The 23,844-nt window shown below is 39.1% G+C and overlaps 1 protein-coding gene across 1 annotated transcript in view; it reads left to right on the forward strand.

The window, feature by feature from the left end:
- cntfr (ciliary neurotrophic factor receptor) overlaps nt 1-23,844 on the forward strand; it is a 187,634-nt gene that overhangs the window by 92,002 nt on the left and 71,788 nt on the right. Inside the window, exon 3 of the mRNA XM_079862002.1 lies at nt 8,714-8,947. Coding sequence (XP_079718128.1) covers nt 8,714-8,947 — 234 coding nt within the window. The remainder of the gene's footprint in view (nt 1-8,713; nt 8,948-23,844) is intronic.

Here is a 23,844-nt window from a genome sequence, read left to right on the forward strand (position 1 = left end):
CCTTGAGGAACACCACAAGTGACTTCACACCACAAGTGAAGAAGTCTAGGAACAGTCTAGGAACACCTCCACAGTGTATTCATTACCATCCATTGCAGTGGAAATCTCTTCTACCAGTTCCATTACTGCCATTGAGGCCGACCTATAGGCTCTAACTGTATGTTCACACCGCCGCCGGCGAGAGCGGCAAAATTCGCTCTCGCCGCCCTGCCACCGACGCCGTAGAAAGATTCGGGGACGCTCTGACGGTCTGACGTAGATTAGAATGCATGATTTTTTTCCTCTCAGGCGGAGGACTTCTACATTCCGATTGGTTGCCGCTGGTTGCCGCCGAACCGCGTCATAGCTTATTACCATAAAGTTGACTTGATTTCAACTCCTCTCGCCGCTCTCGCCGTCCAAGACGCGCCGCGCCACCCTCGCCGGAGCTCGCCGCCAGCTCTAATTGAAAATGAATGGCTTCCGGCCACTTTGACGCTCTCGCCGCCGGCGGTGTGAACGCACAGTAAAGCCATACGGATGTTCACTCAGTATTTTGTGTTTATCTGTAAAATTATCAAGCCTGCGCTCAAATCATCATTGTTGCATCATCATTTACACTGCAAACATGCAATGCAATGCTAAACTTGCAGTGTAGACAAGCTGTGAAACTGTCAGGATGTTAAATATTCCTCTGAGAAGTCTTTAATTTCATCCCCTTTAAAGCAAAACTTCTACACCATCAAAGCAGTACTTTTGTTACAAATTCACCCCTTTCACCAAAAAAATCAAGACAATCACCATTAGACTTCTGCTGTGAACAGTGCTCTCATTATTATGCATAATGCATTGTTGTGAGGACAATGACAGCGCAATAAAATATTTTGGTTATATTGCCCTCAGTCCTGATGCATCTGATTGGTGCTTAATAAATGTAACCCTAAATCAGCCGAATTGTAGAGGTTGTCCTTGAGATCGACAAATGAAGTAGTGGTTTATACAACCTAGTCACTAATCAACTTTGAAAATATTTTATTTTTTTCTTCCCTTGTGTTCCCTTGTTCCCTTTTATGGGGAATATATAGGAATATTCTTGATTGTAGTTCACCAGAGACCATTTCATCCACTGGTCCAGAGAGAGTTTGTAAACACCTTGGTCAAAGGGATTTTTCTAATCAGAAAAAAAATATTTATCTTTCTTTCTGAGACCTGCCTCGGCCTGACATGATAAATGATCTAAAAGTGCTACTTTGGCTGGCACACTGGCATCCTCTCAGAAATGCTTTGTGATCCCTTCAGCATAGCAAGGTTTTTAAATCAGAGTACATACTTTGCAGTCATCAAATTCCTGTCGCAAGAATTTCCCCTTTTGACATAAACATATCAGCATCTGAAAAAGACCCTTTGCGTCAGGATTGATTGGGGAAATGATAACAACGGCTGAGCAAATGGAGACAAATTACGGCAAACGTTGTTGGTGCTCTGAGTGCCTGTCAAAACAGACGTAAAAAACGAGCAGCAGGATTCTTTCTGACCCTTACCGGAGCTCATTCCTTCCCTATTCCCTCCTGCTGCCACCCTGCGAGGAGAATGGGAACAGAGAAGGAGCGGTTGTTGGTTTTAGGCCTCAGTGTACTTCCTGTAAACTATGGGAGTGCTTTGTAATGACATCCAGGTATGTTTGCTCTTCATTTTGTACGGCTCATCTGTGATCAACGCTGGAGGACGTTTGCTGGTGGAGATGGAGTAAGAGAGGGAGGCAGATTTCAATCCTTCCTGATGAGGAGGACAGGGGGCCGCAGACACAGGCCTGCCACGGGATGTTTACATTCCAGCAGCAAGGCCACGCAATTCCCTCATTCAAAGCCGAGCCGAGGTAGAGCGGCGGAATAAATGTGCAAGTAATCTGGGTATAAAGGAGTGTTTTCTCCAAGGGCCTGGGGCCAATGCAGCAGGTTTGTGCCATCTACTTCATTCTGAGAATGAATTAGATATTAGAAAATAATTGCAGAGTCGCCAGACAGCAAAGTGCTCTTGAAACTTGATTTTATAATCTGTTTATTTCTGCCACAATGTATTTTATAGTCCACATCAGTTGTTAGTCTGTGTTTACAAATATTTATAAGCTAAAGGACTTTATAACATGCCATTGGCACTACAGGAATAGCATCAGTGACTTACCTGAAGACTCCAGAACATCATGTTCATCAGTCGATTGTGAATGCTTTTTGATTTGGCTTGTTACCATTGAACATATCACTCTAGAATATCTTGGCCCAAGGTCATCCATCAAATATGAATGAAACCTTGGTTGGTGTATGTATGTTTTTACGTTGTGAATTTACAGTGTGCTTATTGAGTTGGACTGCATCATTTTTGGCAAGCACATCTTGAGAAAATCTTAGTTGTACTGCAGTGTTTAGCCTATTTCTTTTTTCTTCCAAGCAATGATCTTCACAGAATTGAATTAGAGTGCCCTGACATGAGACAATGTAATAAAGCAACAATAAATTAATCACATTTCTCCAGCTATGTCTGCATCAAGCTGAATTTGTCACGCTTGGTTTTAGTGACTCGTCAGCGCAAAATCTCATTGGTCCAAAATCCCAACAAAGATAGCCGTGGAAGTCAGAATTTCCAACTTCCCTCTTGGAAAAATACAACAGAACATCACTTAAACTCGGACTTTCAACTTGGAAAGTGATTAGGAAATTCACAACTCCAATTTTGTTTTTTTCCCAGATGCGCGGGTATATCTTGCACACATAAACATGACAGCACTCAGGTACACAGTGATCATTCACATTTTGGCACACAGAATGTATTCCTGGGCCTGTTCAGCAAAATGTTTGCAGTGATCCTCTGCAATTTGGCTACTGGGGAATCTTACAGTTGTTAAGCTAACAATAGCTTTGCTATTTTGTTTCCTTACATATAATCTTTCGAGTATCAGCACTTACAATATAATGGCCAATGGAACACCTTTATGATTGGAAGTAGGTGAATATAAATATCCCACATCAACTTTGCATGAAACGCAGCATTAAACATTAAGTATGTTCTGATTGGCTGTTGCATAAATACTTTCAGTGAAGACTTGACACTGGAAACACCCGGTTGATTGGGACACGGTGTAAGACTAGACCAACTCCGTGCATACTTCGCAATCACGATAATCACAGCATAGCATCAACACCACCATAGTAACATATGGTCCAATTGCTGCAATAGTCTTATGCTGCCATAACCATGCTCTTGATAGGCCGTCTTTTAATACTTGCATGATTCCTGAAATTCCCAACCTTGCACCAAATCAATGACATGAACACATGAAGCGCAGCCCCATATATCTGCACAGCCTGTCAGCAGCAGCTAGATTTCCGCTCCACATGTGGAATGCTAAGGATGTATGTTACTATGTATTAGCAAATGAGGTTGGGGGGGGGGGGGTGCGCTATTGCTGTGGAGTGCATATCTGAGATTAGGATCCAGTTCAATCAGGGTTGCCTTTGTGTATTAGGGCTTTGGGTGCGAGTGGGATGGGGTGCTTTAATCTCCTCTGGTGCCGATTTGCATTGGAGCGTTGCCTCATGCTGCTCTCCATCACAAGGGGCTGTTGAGTTGTACATCCTGTTTCATCTCCTCTGGAAGGCTGCTCATGTGTCTGGGGAAACAAAGTGAGACTGAGTTTCTGTCAAAAGTTCCATTGTGCATTGAATTGGGAAAATAATAAGCCATTATTTAAAAAAAAAAAAAAAAAAAAAATAATAAAAAAAAAAATCAGAACGATGCAAGGCCCACATCATTACATCCTAGTATCTTTTTTTCTTCTGACTAGTGAAGATATTATGTAACAAATAACAATGTAAAAAAAAAAAAAATCTATCTCTGTATAATATAGATATAGTGATGTTATAGAGATAGGACAAGGACATTGTTAGACATGACACTGAGCAGAATAATATGACCAATGTTAAATAATGTTCTTATAGTTTCACATTGCATATAAACAGTATATATAGAATGACATGACCTGAATCTTGACCTGGAACAAAACGCTGTCCCCCTCTTATCAGTGGCCCTGTATGTATGTATTACAATATTCATTGTGGGCTGTTTATGCTTTGTTCTCAAAAAATGCATCCATTAAAGATCAATGTATGATCTTTGTATACAATTCAACTGGTGGGAGTAGAGCAGCGATTTTACATTGACTTTGAGCGTAGCTCCAGCAGTGGATCAACCATTGGCTTTGAAGATGGTTTGAGCAATAGTTCCATCTCTAAAATTTGACTGAATAATCGTTCATTTTAGTTAGGATACTTAGTATATACCCATTTAGGGGTTTTCGTAGGTCACATGCTAAAGCGAAACTTGTGTTGGTCTTCAACTAGATAGTCTTTGAAGCATGTGGTGCATCACAGGAGGTCTGGGAGGAGAGAGAGAAGCAGGAACAGCGCCAGTGGCTAGGAGTAAGCAAGCATCCCCCCTGACAAGTGTAAGAAAATAAATCAAGTAGCCAAACCCACATTCCCAATGTAGAGCGTCTAAGCCCAGGAGCCCAATGATGAAGCTGTCTGATCCATGTAGTATCAATCTGATACTTTTGTAATCCCATTGACCTTTGCAGACTATGGAGCATTTCATGACCTTTGTTTGTGTGAAAATCCCTCTGTGTTACAATATAATATCAGGGAGGGAAAACGTCCATATGCCGCAGTACTACCCAGCCCACCCGCAGCCTGGAGGCTTGAGTGTGATGAGTCTGTGTAAACTCTGGCAGCTCTGAAAGCATTCTGATGGCATGAAACCAAAGATGGAACGAAATATTCATGATTTGGAGGAATCAAATTGAAAATTTTAAGACTCAGGCAATGAAAGCCATTGACCTTTTTGAAAAATAGAGGTAATAAAAGTCTATTTTCAAGCAGGTTTATTGATGGTTTGAAGCAGGTACAGCTGGTTGGTGAAGTTTTGCTGGTTAAGTTAGTTAAGACCCCTCTTGAGACAGCAGCATACCAGCATCCCACACTGGCCGCCAGCATCCCAAACTCGACAACTGTTTTTAGTAGGGACTGTCCTGCATGAAGTTTTTGTTTGCACTGTGAACTTTCACAAAACAATATTCTGAGATAGTGAGTTATAAATTGTAAGTTCCAATGTCTTTGTTAGAGTTTGAGCACAAAGGACACTCATTAACACAGACAGCTTCTGTTTTCCCAGCCAATTAACTGCTTTGTGCTTTTGCCGCATATTTCAGGAGGACAGCTGTTCCTCATCTAGCCAGGAGTTGTAGTTGTCTGTCCGGTCCTCTATTGGCCAGTCTAGAATTCCCTCCACAAGCAACACTGCATATGTCCTGCTCATAAACCTTTAGCACTTCCATGTGGGTGTAAAGTCCCTCTCCTCTCATCTCTACATGACGCCTCCGCTAACCTCTGCAGCCAGTTTACATCTACATTATTAAGTGTCAGTTTGACAACTGCTTTAAACTCCAGCCATATTTTCCCCTTCCATTCTATTGCTATGGGACCTTCAAACTCATTGCCCTTGAAACTGCACGTTCACTTGCATGTATTGGAAACTGTTTGGCTTGTGTAGTTGGGTTTGTTTAAAGCAATATGTTTGGAGTTTTTGGAGGTTATTGTTATTGTGGGTAGTGAAAGTTTAAGGGCAACTCCTGGAATCAAACTTGATGGTTTTTGGCACAAATTTTCTATCCTAAAGATAAAATGCGGTTATGGTGTAGCATTGAATTTCCAATTCTATGCCACCATGTGGCAAAATGAAGCAAACCTAAGATCTGATAAGGCTGTGAAAGAAGTACCTGCTAATTGCATAATGGGAATTAGGCATTCTGAGCTATCGAAAGGTAGCAGATATGAGGAATTGTTCTTGGGCTTTGTTGTGTCGTGCCAATGCGCCACCGTTCACTCGCCCTATCGCTGCCTCCCGCAGCTTCAACAGATAAGCAGGCAGCAAACAAGAAATGGATTTATTTGATGCTCCGTAATAGCACAGTCTGGAAGAAGTGGGCAGACAAGTGAGAGGCAACCCCTTAATGAGAATCCTCAAAGGGAACAAGGCAGAGGGCAAAGCAATGACTCCCATACTAAAGATATTTAGAGAGGAGATATTTCACAAGCTTGCACAACTGAGATTCCTCACAAAGCATCGTCTTCTGAGGGTTTCTCAAAAATCAGAGCTATAAAATGACCTTTTCAGAAGTTCAGCAGGAATTCAAGCATTTACCCTCCTTGCAATTCTTCTTTCTTCTTTTGATATCTAACATATGTTTGAGAATGATAATCTTGTTTGTTCAATGGACACAATTAAATCGGTTCAAAGAAATGATGTGTATGTGGGAGTTGTATTGAATATAAAACATTATGAATGCATGCAATACATTAAATTTTAATTGAAAGTGAAGAGAATATAATTACCCCTTTTTTAAATTTGAAAAAAAAATAAAAATCTATAGAATGGTAATCAGGATGATGAAATCAGCAGACATTCAAGTTACTGGGGGAATTCAAGACTGACGAAAGTGATGCCTAACTTATTCAAAAAGTTATTCTACTGCCATTCTGTAATTTTAAAATGATAAATGACATTATAAAGTGTTCTGTTTAGATTTAAATGTGTGTTTTTTTGTTTTTTTTTGTAAGTTTTTGGTTGCTTAGCAAGGAAAAGTTTCCTTGTAGCAGCATTGGTGCTATCAAAGATAGTAATATAATATATTTACAATTTTGTCATTGCTTATAAGCTTATAAGTTATTATCTGTAAAGATAGAAACATGTTTTCTCTAAGCAGGAAATTTGCAGTCAAATTTGCGACTGCATGTCACGCTATCTACTGAACGAATCCTAATGGGCACGTCTGTGTTATAGCAAACAGTCCCCGCTGTCACCGTCCTCCTCTCTTGAACGCAACAGCCTTTCTCTTTTCATTCTTCTCAACACTGCTGCATCACAGGCTTTGACATCGGAGTAAATGTAAAATTCATGGATCTGGTTTGCCCAGAGCGTGTGGATTAAGCTACAGGGGTAGTTAGTCAGGTCAGTGGAAGAAAGAGAGATTGCTTTTTCCGACCCCTGTGCATTGTCGGAGTCACGACGTCGTAATGAAAGTCAAAGAGTAGCATTGATGTTTTCTCCGAGTTTTGTTTGTTTGCCTGTTTGTGTATTCTGAACCTTCTTTTTTCTTATGTTTCTTTCATTGTTGCAGCTGTCGCATGACAGCGGACATCTATAGGGCATTACTTGTGGTTGCGACATGAAGAAATTTATTTTCTTTTGATGTCGAAGCCCATAACAACTTGCCTTAGGGTGTGAAAAAGATTTCGTAGAAAAACAACCACATCTTCCTTTTCTTGTGAAAAGCATGGAAATGACCGTTAACTGATTTTAAGTAGAAAAATAAACAGACCTGCTATTTTCTCACCTCAGGCAAACCAAACACCAACTGTGTCTGATATTCTTAGCCAAAATACATGCATTGATAGATTTTTTTTTTTTTTTTTTTCACTCACAATCTCATATAATCCAATGTGACAAACACAATCTTTCAAGAGACTCTCCTCACATTTTTTTTTTCGCACATGAACACAAACAACATGTCCTGTCTACCAGTGGAAAACACAACGGTCAAAGATTGCATGTGTAGATAGAAAGACAATGGAAATCAGCACAATAAAATACAAAAACATGATCTGTATTTGTCTTAAAAGCATGTTGCTGGGTTCACATTTGAGACTAAAATAGATATGTGCAAACCTTAAAATATATTTAGGAGCATGTGTGCAAGTAAAAAAGTCTGCAGGACTTTAAAAAAGTAAAACAGTTTCATGGTATTTAAGATCATAAAAAGTCTTGGTAACACTTTACAATAAGGTTCACTAGTTAACATTAGTTAATGTATTAACTAACATGAACTAACTATGAGCAATCCATTTGTCACTGTATTTGTCAATCTTTGTTATCGTTAGTTAATACAAATACCGCTGTTCGTTGTTAGTTCATGTTAGTTCACAGAGCATTTACTGTTAACAAGATTTTAATAAAGCATTAGTAAATGTTGAAATTAACATTAGCAAAGATTTATAAATGCTGTATACGTGCAGTTCATTATTAGTTAATGTTAATGTAGTTAACTTATGTTAACTTACGAATCTTATCGTAAAGTGTTACCAAAGTCTTAAATATATTAAATGATATAAGAAACGTCTTAATTATCATTTTTAAGAGGTCTTACATTTAGGGATGGAAAAACAGGAATGAAGATACAGTCTAATGTGATTATTAGACTTCAAAAGGCTAGGATTGTCTTTAAATATGACACATTTCAAAGTAAAAATTCAGCACTGTTGCACATTATACAGATTAAGTATGGCAATGTTTAGTTTGTGTTTATATTGTGATATGTTGTAGATGGTTGTAAGAGTGCATATTTGATCTCCCTCATCTTTTTGAATGAACAGCCTGCAACAATAAAACATAGACATTTCAAAATAAGAGTCCTATTAGGAGTCCCCTATTAAGGTTTTTTCCCCTTCATATTTTGATAATGCAATAAACCAATGTAAACTGAATATTGATACATTTCCCTTATAGTTATTTAACTTCAACGTAGGAGCATGTGCTCCTTGGAAAAAGTAAATGTAAAGCCATGTGTTGCAATTATGATGACCTCTATTGCAATCGTGATGACCTCATGATGATTCTGTTTCCCCAGGTGCCAGGATCCAGTATGAAAGGATAGGAAGTGATGTCACTATGCAATGCGGCTCGCTGGACAACGACGCTTCTGTAACGTGGAAGGTGAATGGCACGGACGTGAAGGCCCGTCGCCGAGAAGAAGGACCGCGGCTCATCCTGATGGAGGTGAACATGAGTAGCAACGGCTTATACAGCTGCTTCCAGAACCCCGACGGCCAGCGCCGCGACCAGATCAATCTCCGTGTCGGACGTAAGTAGTGACTGTTTATCCTGGTTTCTTCTTCCTCATATTCACTACATCCTTCCCAGAACTTTGAATAACCCTGGACAGTGTTTACCCCGACTCTTCTTTTTGTAAACAAGCACTGCGGTCGTGTCTGCCACTTGCTAGCCAGTCATCTCATAAAGGCCAATAACCTCTTGTTTGGATCTCTCCACTGTGTATTTGAAGAGTCTAATTATTAACAACAAACGTCATTGTTTGACCCTGACCGCTCCTTGGTTCTCCTCCGGCCCCTGATCCCAAGCCTTGTCTTCTTCAGCAAGCAGCTGCTTCTATCTGTGTGGGAGTCACTGGGGTGCAAGTTTTACATCTTATCTATTTGTCGATGGGATTAAATTGTCATACTGGATCTTTTTTATGAGGATATACAACATGATGTGAGAGAAGATAGTAAGCCTCGTCCAGATGTGCACAATACAACAGGGTCAGGGTAGGACTTCTGAGTGGCCCCCAAAAACCTATTCGGGCATTCAATCACTCCAAGTTGTATATTAAATATCTGTATATTAAAGGGGTGGTTGATTATGATTTAACTTTTTTAACTTTAGTTAGTGTGTAATGTTGCTGTTTGAGCATAAACTACATCTGCAAAGTTATGATGCTCAAAGTTCAAAGCAAAGGGAGAAATAGTTTTTTAAGGACTACAACAAACGAGTTGTAGGGACTACAATGAGCTTCTTCATGGGTTAGTGACATCCCTAACCCTAAAATGTACATAAACCCCGCCTCTGGGAACACCATTTATAGATTATCATGACAGAATATGCTAATCAATGACTAGAAGATGGTTAACTACACATCAGCTACATACGTAAGTTCATCAACTATCCATTCAGAAATGCCCAGTTGCAGTACATGTCACTTCTTCTTGAGTCTCTCCATCTTTGTCCGACTCCTGTTTGAACATAAAAGGCTAAAAGTTTTTGAAATGTTCAGTGCGTGTCTGTGAGGTAATCTGCTAACACACGAGCTCTTGAAGCTCCGCCCTCTGTGCCGGGAGCAGCAGCTCATTTGCATTTAAAGGGACACACAAAACCAGCGCGTTTTTGCTCACCCTCAAAAAGTGACAATTTTAACATGCTATAAAAAATATCTACGGGTTATTTTGAGATAAAACTTTACATACACGCTCTGGGGACATCGGAGACTTATTTTACATCTTGTTGAAAAGGGTATTATAGGACCCCTTTAAACATCAAATGTGTTCAGATAGGATGTGCATGAACATTTAGAACAAACGTGGGTGACGTGATAGACTTTGGTAGATTCTTGGTAGAATTGGTAGATTTTTTTTCACAACTCCCATATAACCCCACAGCTAAATTATAAACTGCTATGCAGTAGCAAATGTGCAAAGCGTTGCAATCAATATGATGTGACGAGATGCTACCCGTAACGCCGCCTGACAGCAATTTCATTGACTAATCAAATTAGTCAAATGAAGAGGGGAAAAGTGGAGATGAGTCCTCTTATGAGAACATGATGAGGAATGCACTTCATCACCCGCCTCTGCATACTTCCACGGCTGCTGAAAATAACTGAACGAAATGTAAGCGACATCACGTGATTAATGAAAATATTAATAAGGAATTTCATTTTACATGCATTACAAATGCAACATTTCATTGAGCATGATTGCGGTTTTTACTTGCCAAAAACTATGGCAAGTTTTTACTTTATTTCCATTTATTCTGTCTGTCTCTGCAAGAAGAAAGAGTGAACTAAATCTCGATTGTTTCTCCTAAGATAAAATGGAGAGCAAATTAAGACTTATCTTAAAGGGATAGTTTACTTAGCCACATGTCGTTCCAAACCTGTATCACTTTCAAACTAGTTTGGAAAGAAACAATGGGGAGTAAATGATGACAGAACTTACAATTTGACGTAAACCATCCCTTTAAGACATTAATCACACATGTCTCCGCTGTTTACTTCTGGTACCGTACTAACATCTGTTCCAGGTGATCTAAACACAAGCGTAGCCGAGACAGATTGCCGTTTACACCTGGTAGTAACATCTTAAATGTGTCTCATGTGATCAGATCTCATAACCACATACTCCAACTACTACGTCAGTGTGTTACTGCATTGTTGATAAAGCAAAAACTGTTAAAAAGTCAGCACATTGTGACACACCACATTTTGAGTGGGCTACAGGGTGTTTTCTGTTTAGCAGATGCCGTTAATTTAAACAAGCAAAGGTGTAAACAATATGTCATTGTGTGGCTTTGCTTCGCAAAAACAGATTGTGAGCTTATGTCTGGTGGGCTAGTGGCCGTGTGGTCGCGTTTCCTCTCTCACAGCGGCTGGGTCATGGGCAAGACGGCTCTGCTAACAAGATAAGTTCTGCAGCTAAGTGTCTGAATGGGAATGGCATGGTCCCAATCCCACAGGCAGGGAGAGGCTTCCTCCGCAAGTACGTCAAACACTCTGCCTATCTGTGGCAGGAGCGCTTGCCAGGAATTAGAGGGGAAGAATTGGGTCTGGCCATTTACAAGGATTCCTTCAGCTCCTCTAAACAGTCTTTAGTGGTCTGCCATAACCAAAACAGTTTGTAGGTCAACTTTCACTGAGAAACCATAGGAAATAAGTTATGATTTCCTTGATAATTACGCTGGGTTTGTTTGTGAGCGGATGGTTCAAGATAGCTACTGCTTTTAATTTTTTTTTTTATCTCTTTCTTCACCATTGTGCTAGGGGTCCCTGCCTACAGTTGAATCCTCATTGTTACAATGTATATTAAATATTAATATGTTCTTATTGTCTGTTATTGTTGCACTGCACAGCATTTCTGCTTTCAGTGTGGGCCTGTAGCTGGAAACAAGAAAAAAAAAATGAAAGACAAGGAGTGAAATCAGTAAACATCACCAACTTGATGTGATATCATCCACACAAGCACCATGGCTCAACGTCTCAAGCGCATTAACATCAATTATTGTCCACGACTCTGAATAGTCTTTGTGGGCCATCTCTTCTTACCCACTAGTGCCAGATCCAACACTTTTTAAGTTGCATTGAAAATGAAGTAGCGACATTTCTTTTTGTTAGGGATGCATCGGAAATAAAATTCTCGTCTGAAACCGAAACATCAGGATGCACTTGGCCGAAAAACCAAAAATAAATTATAAATTAATAATCAAGTAATTCATTTAACTTATTTAATAATAAACTCCCAAATAGCTAAAACTGAGTTGTGCAAATATTTAAATTGCACATAAGGCAGTTTTTATATCATATTTTTAATAACAGAATTGTTTCTAAACTGTAATAACTTGTTTTCATGACATATTTATTCAAACACATTAAATAATGAAGACATCACTAACAGGTTAAGTAAAAATATAATGAATAGAGGACGCTGTTACATAGATTTACATATATGTGCATATATTTAGTAAAATGCTCTTCTCTGGAGGTATATTTTTCTAACTAATGAGTTTATGGAGATTATAGCTTTCTTGAGGTAAATGTAACGTTAAGAGCCAACAAGCCGATTACATGAGAACAGGATTCATTTCAGAAATTCATTTTCATTTTTATCTTTTAATATACCTTCTGGTGTTATGTTTATTTTGTGCTGTAACTAGTAAAGAGGAGATGAGATGATCGGTTCACGTGCGCTTGATCCACGGTGCCGCTTGAATTGAGGCGCTACAGTGATCTGTCATGCCGTATTAACTCTTTCCCTGGATATTTCCGGCTTTCCACGTTTTCACTGTTATATGGTAGGGGCTACTATGACACATCTTCTGAAAGAGTAATAAATCTCCTGATTAAAAGATGTGAAGAAGCAGCGGAAACAAGTGATAGCATATGTAGGCAAATGCATATGTAAAATAACGCGATCATCAACATTAAAACTGCCTAATGTTACTGAATGAAATGTCGACCCAGGACAAGCTATAGGACTGTGAAGTTTTGGGGGTGTTGATGGACTCGATTTACTCCATCTGAGTTTGTATCATCGTTCTGAATCTGATCTGGATGTAGTCTTTGACAAAAACATATGTTTCTCTGCTTTTTGCTCAAAATATTGCTTTTTTTTATGAAATGAACCCACATTGAAGTGTTGATAAAAAAAGATTATATTAAGCTAGAATAGCAGTTTTTTTGTTGCTTTGTTTGATCTCTGTTTTTTTCTTTTGATATATTGCATGTTCAGATATTCATGCAACGAAATATTCTGTGAAAATTATCAAAAATGCTGGCGCTGACTGGCAACGTAAAAAAAAAAAAAAAAAAAAAAAAAAAAAAAAAAACTGATGGTGGGGAAAGAGTTAAAGAGCACCAAAACTGCAGACAGTTTCAGTTAATTTTGTAAAAGTAAAGAATCTTCAAGAATTCAAATACCTTTAACAAGATCCACAACTACATTTCTTAAATGTGACCAGATTTTCTAGATGTCTTTTTTACATAGTGTGCTAGATTGTAAATTGTGTAATGACTGAGTATATGAAACCCCATGATTTTGGAATAAATAATGAACTCATCTATCATACTTTCATAAAGCTGTCTTGAAACACTCAGTATGATTAATACAGTCCTCTGTAGCATTATTGGCAGGAAATATGATGCATAAGCATAGCAAAGTTACTAAACTAATACTAAACTTTTGTGAGTGTGTTTGCTACTTAAATTTGGTCTTTCATTTGCTCCTGAAAGTTGTCTAACCCAAATGTCTTACATTCACCAAATGTATCCATGAATTGAAATCACTGGTAGGTCAAATCCAACAGTTTGCCATTGCACAAAAAACTAATGACTACCTACCAAGAAATTTTCTATTAAAAATGTAAAAAAAAAAAAAAAAAAAAAAAACTGTGTTGGCCTTCACTGAAGCATAACATAACACCTAAAGTAATGCCAGCCTAATGAGCATTTTCATAAAAAGTATAAGGGCATAAAAAACATATTCACCAGAAAGTAACCTCTTGTAAAGTTCAATACTTGCATCATCCTTTTCCCTGCTGTTGATTTTCTGTTGCTTGTGTTCCGTCTCCATTTAGCTGTAAGAAACAAGAGAAAGCCATTAAAGTGGCATGTTTTGTCTGCCCTGGGAAAAAGCTGCTTTCCTGCAGGATAAAGTGCTGGGTCTACAGTAAGCAACGCTGAGGGTTCAGGCAGGACCACAAAGTATGCGAGGGTAAGCGAGCTGTGCCGTTGTCAGAGATAGCATGCTCGTGTTGGGCTGCTTTGCGGTGGTTGTCAGGGAGGAGGTTTGAGAGAAGACACACTGTATGTCGAGGCCATCTCTTCTTTGCTTGAGTGCTCACGATGCCGTAACTATTAAACTTTTATGATCTTACTGCAAGCAGAGGCAAACAAAAGCATTAAACTAGTTCCCACAATGCTTGTGTGGCGTGAAACCTGGGGAAGATAACAAGGGATCACCAAAAAGTGATAAGAAGTTATTTTCTGGAATTCCAAAGATAATTGTCATTCATTCGCCCTTGTGCCAAACCTTTCTTTCTTCCATGAAACACAAACAGGGATATTTTGAAGAACATCTGACTTGGTATTTCCAGACAATGAAAGCATATTGTGTGAAAGTCAAAGAAACACAATTAAGGCCCATTCATGTCAAAGACAATAACTGTAATAACCATAATTATAAAGTTTGATTAATTGTTCTGATCCTATGAAAGTAGTGAAGTCCACACACAGCTATAATGAAAACAGCACAGAGGAACGATATCACATTCAGAGCGATGTTTTTCCAGCTGAGGAACGAAAAAAACAATGACAGCCAATCAGAATCCACAAGACATTTTAAAGAACGTGAGAATTTAAAGTGGCAGACGACAAAACTTGAAATGTTATTGTACATTGATGTGGATGATAATATAGTTATCAATATAGTTTGATAAATTTGGTGGTTCTTACGATAGAATAGCATGCAAATGCAGCATTTTAATTGTGCCACAATTCATGCATTTCAAAGATGTGAAAACCAAATGCCTGGCTAACCTTATATCTTCCAAATGATCAAAGTAGTTCCATACCCAGTTTGAATTACTCTCATGCTTGCATATTTGTGCTCAACTAAAATTTTGACTATTAGGCAGATTCTGTGTCATTAGCAAAACATGAAAAATGACTTTCCTCTTCCCCCTAAGGGACAGGAAAAGAAAATTGCTTTCAACTACACACCCCCATTAAAAAACTCTGAATTACCATGTTCTGATCATTGCTTTGGCCAAAAAAGTTTTTGGTCAATTTCTTTAAGAGTTCTTATTTGTATTTTGTTAGGGCTGAACTCCTTTTCCCTGCCAGCTTTATTGTATGTGATTGATATTTTGTTTACCATTGGCATCCTCTGGGATTGTGGAGAACGGGTCAGCCAAATGTAGAATACAATAATTACATCAGAGCGGGAGAGCAAAGCTCTGCAAGACAAACCTAGACGAGACTCACCAGCATGAAAGGCAAAAATTTGCTTCTGTTTTTAATGGTTTTACAGTCCTAGACTTCCCTCTGCAGAACGTCCTCAATAAAAAGGAAAAAAACCTATTTTGACTATAAATTGTGTAAATTGTGCATCATAATGTGAAAGAAAACTTGGTAACACTTTATTTTGATGGTCTCTTCTGAACTTGCTGTTGACTATAAGTAACTTTCTACATGTCAACTAACTCTGATTAGAGTATTAGTAGACTGTCTGCTTAATATCTGCTAACTCTTTATTTTGACGCTCCTCAACAGACATTATACTGACTATGAGTAACTTTGAAACTACATGTCAACTTATTCTAACTCGAACCCTACCAGTCTACTAATACTCTACTAATGCTCTAATGAGAGTTAGTCGCATGTTGGTGCAACGTTACTTATAGTCAACAGAATGTGTTAAAAGGACCATCAAAATAAAGTGAACCGAAAACTTATATTATTAAAAAAATATGTTTACAGAAGACAAATATTGTAACAGTTTGAATTTGCTAAATTATGTATATTTGTTATTTTTTGTTGCTATGATCCTACACACAAAAAAAATTAAGTTTCTGTATACATGGAGCACATTTCATTATCAGAATTGCTGCTGAAATTGTCCATGCTGATCAATTATCCAGGGCTTTACATTAAGCAGAAGTGAGAGGAAAAGGAAAGAGAATTATAGAGATGTGACGTGCTGAAGTTCTCTGCAGCAGATTTATGCCGTTTAGCAGCTTTTCTCATCCTTTGGGAGGAAGGATTGCTGAACTTTAGCTGTAATTTACAAGCTTCTTTCTCCAGGATTTCCTCTCTAATCAAATTTTCCCCATTCTTTCCATACTGTCTGCATGTTCTCAAGAGAAAGACAGATGCAGGAAGAAAAGGGAAAAAGAAAGAGAACATATTGCTAAATACTTACCCGTTCCAGACTATCGTTATATTTTAGCAAAGCTTTTCCATGTTATTCAGTGGGAATATGGTTACTGTCAAACATATTTTCAAACCTAAGATGGATGTGGGTCTGAAAAGCAAGAAAATCAATAAGTAATTTACATTTTTTTTTTTTGTGGTTCATTTCCTCAGTCATAACCTTATTCCCTAGTAACATAAAAGCGTTGTTATTTATAGCTGAAGTAGACAATGTCAATACAGGCCGTGGCATCTGTAGATTTCTGGATACCTTGGAATTGGAGTTGTGATTGTACTGGGGAATTGTGGTAGTGAAAAGATTAATAGAATAATGCATTGTAGAAGATGTAGCAGAAAAGCTAGTGTAAAATGAAACAAAAAGAAATCGACAACCATCTGCAAAACCTCCACCAAAAACATCTGCATCCACTCAGACCATCAGAGTGTTTTCAGGACAGGCTCGAAAACAGTAGCTGAGCTTTAAACATTACATAACACACCCCGTGTGCCACCAAGATGAACCATGTCAGATTAGCAACTGCTTTAAGAGGGTCTGTACATTCTTAACAGAGAAACATCGGCTCCAATGGACTTATGCCCTCTTTTTTCTTCAAACAAACAACAAGAACTCAGCCCCTCATAACCCACGCACAAGTACCCAGGCTAGATGAAAGAAAACAAAGATGACAAAACACAAGAGCTTCTTTCGGATGAGCCTGTTTTATTGCAGAATAACACATCACTATTGATCTTGGCTCGATTGGAATCCTAAAAGGTGGGCGCTCGCTTTTTTCCATCCACTGGCGTCAACATGGAGCGTGTCCCACATTGAGTGAGCTCATCACGCTGAAAACCTGGTGAAGCTGTTTATCTGTGAAGGCTTAACTTCAAAAGACAGCCCACACACATGCATGCAAACACACTCAGGTTGGGGTTCTGTATGTGTGTGTGTTTATACTGTATTTAGTGGAAGGTTCAGATTCCTCAAGCACCTGTCACAGCTGAACATCTAGGAAATGCAAATAAACATACTACAGCAAATCCAAAGCTGATGACGTTATTATTATTTTTTTTTTATTACTATATGACATTTCCAGTACAGATTTTTTTGGATTCTGTCTTGAATCAAACCTATTTCATTTCCTAAAGGCATTAACTTTTTTATTTGTTTAGTGCTTTTCAAAAGACTTTTCAGTCAGCTTCACGGGTAACAGACCCTTACAATTTCCCCAGTGAGCAAGCCAAAGATGAAAACCCAGCCAAAAAACATATTACTACCTAGCAAACATAAACTTACCAACCCATCCAATAACTCCTATGTACCCACCTTTTTATCTACCTTACCAACTGACCCACCTAGCGTGCCTACCCTGCATAAACCTAAGCTTATTCCCCCACCACCTACCCTACCTGCCAACATACCTACCCTACACATAAGGGGCTTTCACACCGGGTAGTTCTAGGAACTAGCCACCAGGGTGGTTCCCCGATAACTAATTGTTCCCTTAGGAACATTTTCCTGGTTGCATTCGCACTGCCAGTAGGAACTCTGAAGTGAAGTAGGCCACGCTTGTTGTTGTGACTTTTATTCTGACGGCGCGGCAGACCTTTATTTTGATGCCGCTGAGAACGCCAGAGCCTGAGCTCACAGTGCTCGCATTCTCCGTGTTCATTAGTTAAGATCTATCTAACAGTCCTGTCTTAATACGTTATTACTGTAGATAGAACTGTTATGCATAGAAAGTAGACAGTAATAAAAAGTTATTAGCGTATGCCGTGTGGTTGATGTCCAGTGTTGCTAGCTGAGCAGAAATACATAATCGTGTTTGGCTTGGTCCCCTCAAAGTTGCGTTGGATTTTCTCCTTAGCGTAAAGGTTAAGAGGCCCATCTATCACTGTTTTCCATGTTCTTAGAGTTAGTTTGTGGAGTAAATATATAGGCTATAATCTGTGTGTTTACACAGCTTTTTTTTTAAATGGCGGATGCTGGTGTTTCACGTGCGTTTGGCCGATCAGCGAACACTAACGTCACTGGTAGTTCCTATAGTGCAGGTTTAGACCCGACTCTGAAATAGGAGATAAATCAGTTCCCCCAAAAGGAGATCCTAGAACTAAAATCATTCCTAGTTCCTGCAGTGCGAACACGCCAAAAAACGGGTACTCCTGTCAATAGTTCTAGGAACTATGAAAAGGTTCCTTCGGGGCGAAAGCCTCTATACACATACCTACCCACCGACCTATTTACCCTACCCACTGACCTATCTACCTGCTTCACACAAACCCCAACCACTAAATAAACTACCTGCTCTACCTCCTCTTACTTTCTACCCACCCTATCCACTCACCCACATACCAACCTTACATAGCCTAACCTAATCTAATCCCCCACCCATGCACATGTTTACCTACCCTGCCCATGCACATGTTTACCTACCCTGCCCACTGAACTACCTACTCCACATAAAAGCACCCACCTACCTCTCTGCCCTATACTGCCCATCTATCCTACCCCTCTCCCACATTTTCCTTTCCTAACCCAACAATCTAACCTACCTACCAAAAGTTAACAATCCACCTATCAACTGACATACTCTATTGTACTGAATGCACCAACCTTCCTACCTAACATCCTATCAACTTAATGGCTTCACCCACCAAACTTCCTTACCAACTCCTCACAAAAAGGGAAACATTATTTGTTCCACAATTGAAAAAGGCAGTTGTACAATTGTGGCTTATACAGCCACAACGAATGGGCACAGGATAACCTTTCTTACACCCAACAGAGCCTTGAGCCAAATGTAACCACTTTGCACAAAAAGATGGCTGGCGGCCCCGTGTTTGATAATGCTTACATTGATCGCTTGTTTACAATAGCATTTTGTCAAGTAATAAGGTCAACCAATGCATTGTTTGAAAGATATGAGACTGCAGATTCGTCTTAGTACAAGCAGCATACAATCGATAACTTTGTGACAGTTTTGCCTTACCTTTATTCTGTTGTGGGAATGTAATGTCTGCCAGAATAATGGTGACATTGACCTTTTTTTCCATGGGAAAAGTCCAGTATACATTGTCCATAGTAAGGTCCTGACTCGCTGTGGTCATTAAAAATCCCAGGATGCCCTTTGAAAAAATAGTAGGGATTTAATCCTGGCATCCTGGCCAAATTTGCCCATTGGCCTCTGTCCATCTTCATGGCCTCCTAATCATCCCCGTATATATATATATATATATATATATATATATATATATATATATATATATATATATATATATATATATATATAGTGAGGAAAATAAGTATTTGAACACCCTGCTATTTTGCAAGTTCTCCCACTTGGAAATCATGGAGGGGTCTGAAATTGTCATCGTAGGTGCATGTCCACTGTGAGAGACATAATCTAAAAAAAAAATCCAGAAATCACAATATATGATTTTTTAACTATTTATTTGTATGATACAGCTGCAAATAAGTATTTGAACACCTGCCTATCAGCTAGAATTCTGACCCTTAAAGACCTGTTAGTCTGCCTTTAGAATGTCCACCTCCACTTCATTTATTATCCTAAATTAGATGCACCTGTTTGAGGTCGTTAGCTGCATAAAGACACCTGTCCACCCCATACAATCAGTAAGAATCCAACTACTAACATGGCCAAGACCAAAGAGCTGTCCAAAGACACTAGAGACAAAATTGTACACCTCCACAAGGCTGGAAAGGGCTACGGGGAAATTGCCAAGCAGCTTGGTGAAAAAAGGTCCACTGTTGGAGCAATCATTAGAAAATGGAAGAAGCTAAACATGACTGTCAATCTCCCTCGGACTGGGGCTCCATGCAAGATCTCACCTCGTGGGGTCTCAATGATCCTAAGAAAGGTGAGAAATCAGCCCAGAACTACACGGGAGGAGCTGGTCAATGACCTGAAAAGAGCTGGGACCACCGTTTCCAAGGTCACTGTTGATAATACACTAAGACGTCATGGTTTGAAATCATGCATGGCACGGAAGGTTCCCCTGCTTAAACCAGCACATGCCAAGGCCCGTCTTAAGTTTGCCAATGACCATTTGGATGATTCAGAGGAGTCATGGGAGAAAGTCATGTGGTCAGATGAGACCAAAATAGAACTTTTTGGTCATAATTCCACTAAACGTGTTTGGAGGAAGAAGAATGATGAGTACCATCCCAAGAACACCCTCCCTACTGTGAAGCATGGGGGTGGTAGCATCATGCTTTGGGGGTGTTTTTCTGCACATGGGAAAGGGCGACTGCACTGTATTAAGGAGAGGATGACCGGGGCCATGTATTGCGAGATTTTGGGGAACAACCTCCTTCCCTCAGTTAGAGCATTGAAGATGGGTCGAGGCTGGGTCTTCCAACATGACAATGACCCGAAGCACACAGCCAGGATAACCAAGGAGTGGCTCTGTAAGAAGCATATCAAGGTTCTGGCGTGGCCTAGCCAGTCTCCAGACCTAAACCCAATAGAGAATCTTTGGAGGGAGCTCAAACTCCGTGTTTCTCAGCGACAGCCCAGAAACCTGACTGATCTAGAGAAGATCTGTGTGGAGGAGTGGGCCAAAATCCCTCCTGCAGTGTGTGCAAACCTGGTGAAAAACTACAGGAAACGTTTGACCTCTGTAATTGCAAACAAAGGCTACTGTACCAAATATTAACATTGATTTTCTCAGGTGTTCAAATACTTATTTGCAGCTGTATCATACAAATAAATAGTTAAAAAATCATACATTGTGATTTCTGGATTTTTTTTTTTTAGATTATGTCTCTCACAGTGGACATGCACCTACGATGACAATTTCAGACCCCTCCATGATTTCTAAGTGGGAGAACTTGCAAAATAGCAGGGTGTTCAAATACTTATTTTCCTCACTGTATATATATATATATATATATATATATATATATATATATATATATATTAGGGATGCCACAATTTTCAATATAATATTGAACCGTTCGGTACGACATCCACGGTTCAATACGCGCTTGTGAATTGCGGTTTTTTCGGTTTTACGTTTAAATAATTTATGTGCGTTTTATTTCTCTCCGAATTGACTGTTTGTGTGTGCCTGTAAGTCTACAAGCTGATAAGGAAATTCCCCGCGAGTAAATATTCAATATGCTCTAAATTTAGGGGGCCGAAGCTGTCAAAAGGCCGATACATGAAGAACATGGCTAACGTTACCACACAAATCGAACAGACGCGGCTACAACACTAGGCCTATATGCCACACAATTTCGTCTAGCCTACATCTGACAATTTTGGGTTCAAACACACCCTGCACACCACACATACTTAACAGTGTTAAATATGAAAAATACCGTTCGATAGAACGGCTTTGTTACCAGTTATCTGCGTGCTTCCTCAGGGATGAAGTTCCACATTTGCGGCTATCCAACACGAAAATGTTTGCAGCAAAGCCTTTCACAATATTTTCTTCAGATAACTCCAAATTTCTCCCACACACTAGACTTGATTTTTGATGACGTATAGTCGACAACTTTACAATCTCCACTAGCTATTCTTTTCTTCAACTCCTCAGCATCCATCTTGACGACTGCAAGCAGAACGCGCGCGCGCGGTTGTGATGCATTTTTAAAAGTGGAAGTACGGTAGCCTAGGTTAACGTTATAGATCCTGGGAGGGCGTGGCGCGTCGGCACAAATAAACTGATGTGGATTTTAAATTATTTTATCAACTTGAAATACAGGCATATTTTTGTAGATGTGTTCCTAAAAATATGCATATATTTTTACGTCTGTCATGTTGGATCCATAGATAAACAAACTGCTTCGGTGTGTCGCATATACTTCGTCATCGTCTTCCTGCTCCCTCCCCGTTCTGTGATTGGTTCCCTATTTCAGGGGAAAAATTAGTCCATGGTATCCAGACTACCTTGCAGCGTGAATAAAATCGCGCTGCTCAAGGCAGTATGGGGAAACCCAGGCTAGTTGAGTATAGTGCCGAGGAAGAAAAAACGGTAAACAATAAAAATAACTGTGTGCAAGCATTGTTTTACACGTGTAGCCTACTCAAACGGAGACACTTCCAACATGACTGCACATCTGCGGCGCCATCACCCAATATCACTGTCTGAAGGCACAAATATGTTTATTTGAAATGGTCAATTTAAAGAGGTCGCACACCGGACGCGCAGCGCCACGTCTTTTAAATTCGAAAACATTATTCTCTATGAGTGTACGTAGCGCTACACACACCGTCGGCGCCTTTCGGCTCAGGACCGTGTTCAAAATCCTGCCGCGCCACAGAATGCCATCTATATAGTTTTACATTAAATGTACATTTATTTGTCTCAAATCGTCGTTAATGTATATACTGACTTCACCCTGTGCTGCAATATACATAGTTTTACATTCATTCACAGAAATCAGCTGCTTGAATGAAAATTGCTGATGTTATCGGATTTTCAGGTGACATTCAGTTAACGGACGCTCTGAGGTAAAGAGATGTCAGTGTTAATTGTATATTATACAATACACTAAGAACTAGTGGACTTTGCTTAGCTTTTAAGTAAAATAAAGGAGTATTGCAATAAATCGTTTTTATTTTTTTCTCCTTAACCTCTTACTGTTCCTATTGCCTAAGCACAGAATAACAAAAAAACACTATTATGTGTCAGAACCGAACCGAACCGAAAACCGTGGTTAAAAAACCGAGGTATGTATTGAACCGTGGGCTAACTGTATTGTTGCATCCCTAATATATATATATATATATATATATATATATATATATATATATATATATATATATATATATATATACTGATTGGCTTCATCACTCTGTCTCCTCTCCACCAATAAGCTGGTGTGTGTTGGGTGTTCTGGCACAATATGTCTGCCGTTGCATCATCATCCAGGTGGATGCTGCACATTGGTGGTGCTTGAGGAGATTCCCCCCTTCCACATGTAAAGCACTATGAGTGCCGAGAAAAGCTTTATATAAATGTAACAAATTGTTATTATTAATACTATTATTATTATTATTATTAAATATTTATCCAAATACAAGCAAACTGATAAAAAAATCTATAAAACTTCCATTGTTTACATCCTGAAATTTGCTAATCACAAGGGCGTAGTCCTGTTTATTCGATAGATTCTACCACACTATTCAATGAAATATAACTGATCAATGTATTTAGTAGAGTGTCTGGAATGGAATGAGAACAGCCCAGATTTCTGATGAAAACTGGCCACATAATTTGAAGAAAAGAGTGAAAGAGGACAGGCACTTTTGGTGACGTTTGATTATGCATAGGCAAATATCTGATTATGATTATGCAATATCAAATATCTAATGGAAAAGTACTGTGATGTCATCTAACGTGTAGCCTATGCAAAAACATATACGCCCATGTGCGGATTTGCATATTCTTAAATAAGTGATAAATTCCTTACAAACATAACTTAAACACCCTTTCATTATTCACCCACCTCTATCATGATCATATATTCTATAAGACTGTCTCTTGTCAAC

This window comes from Squalius cephalus, assembly GCF_949319135.1.
Source record: "Squalius cephalus genome assembly, chromosome: 24".
Lineage (NCBI taxonomy): Eukaryota > Metazoa > Chordata > Actinopteri > Cypriniformes > Leuciscidae > Squalius > Squalius cephalus.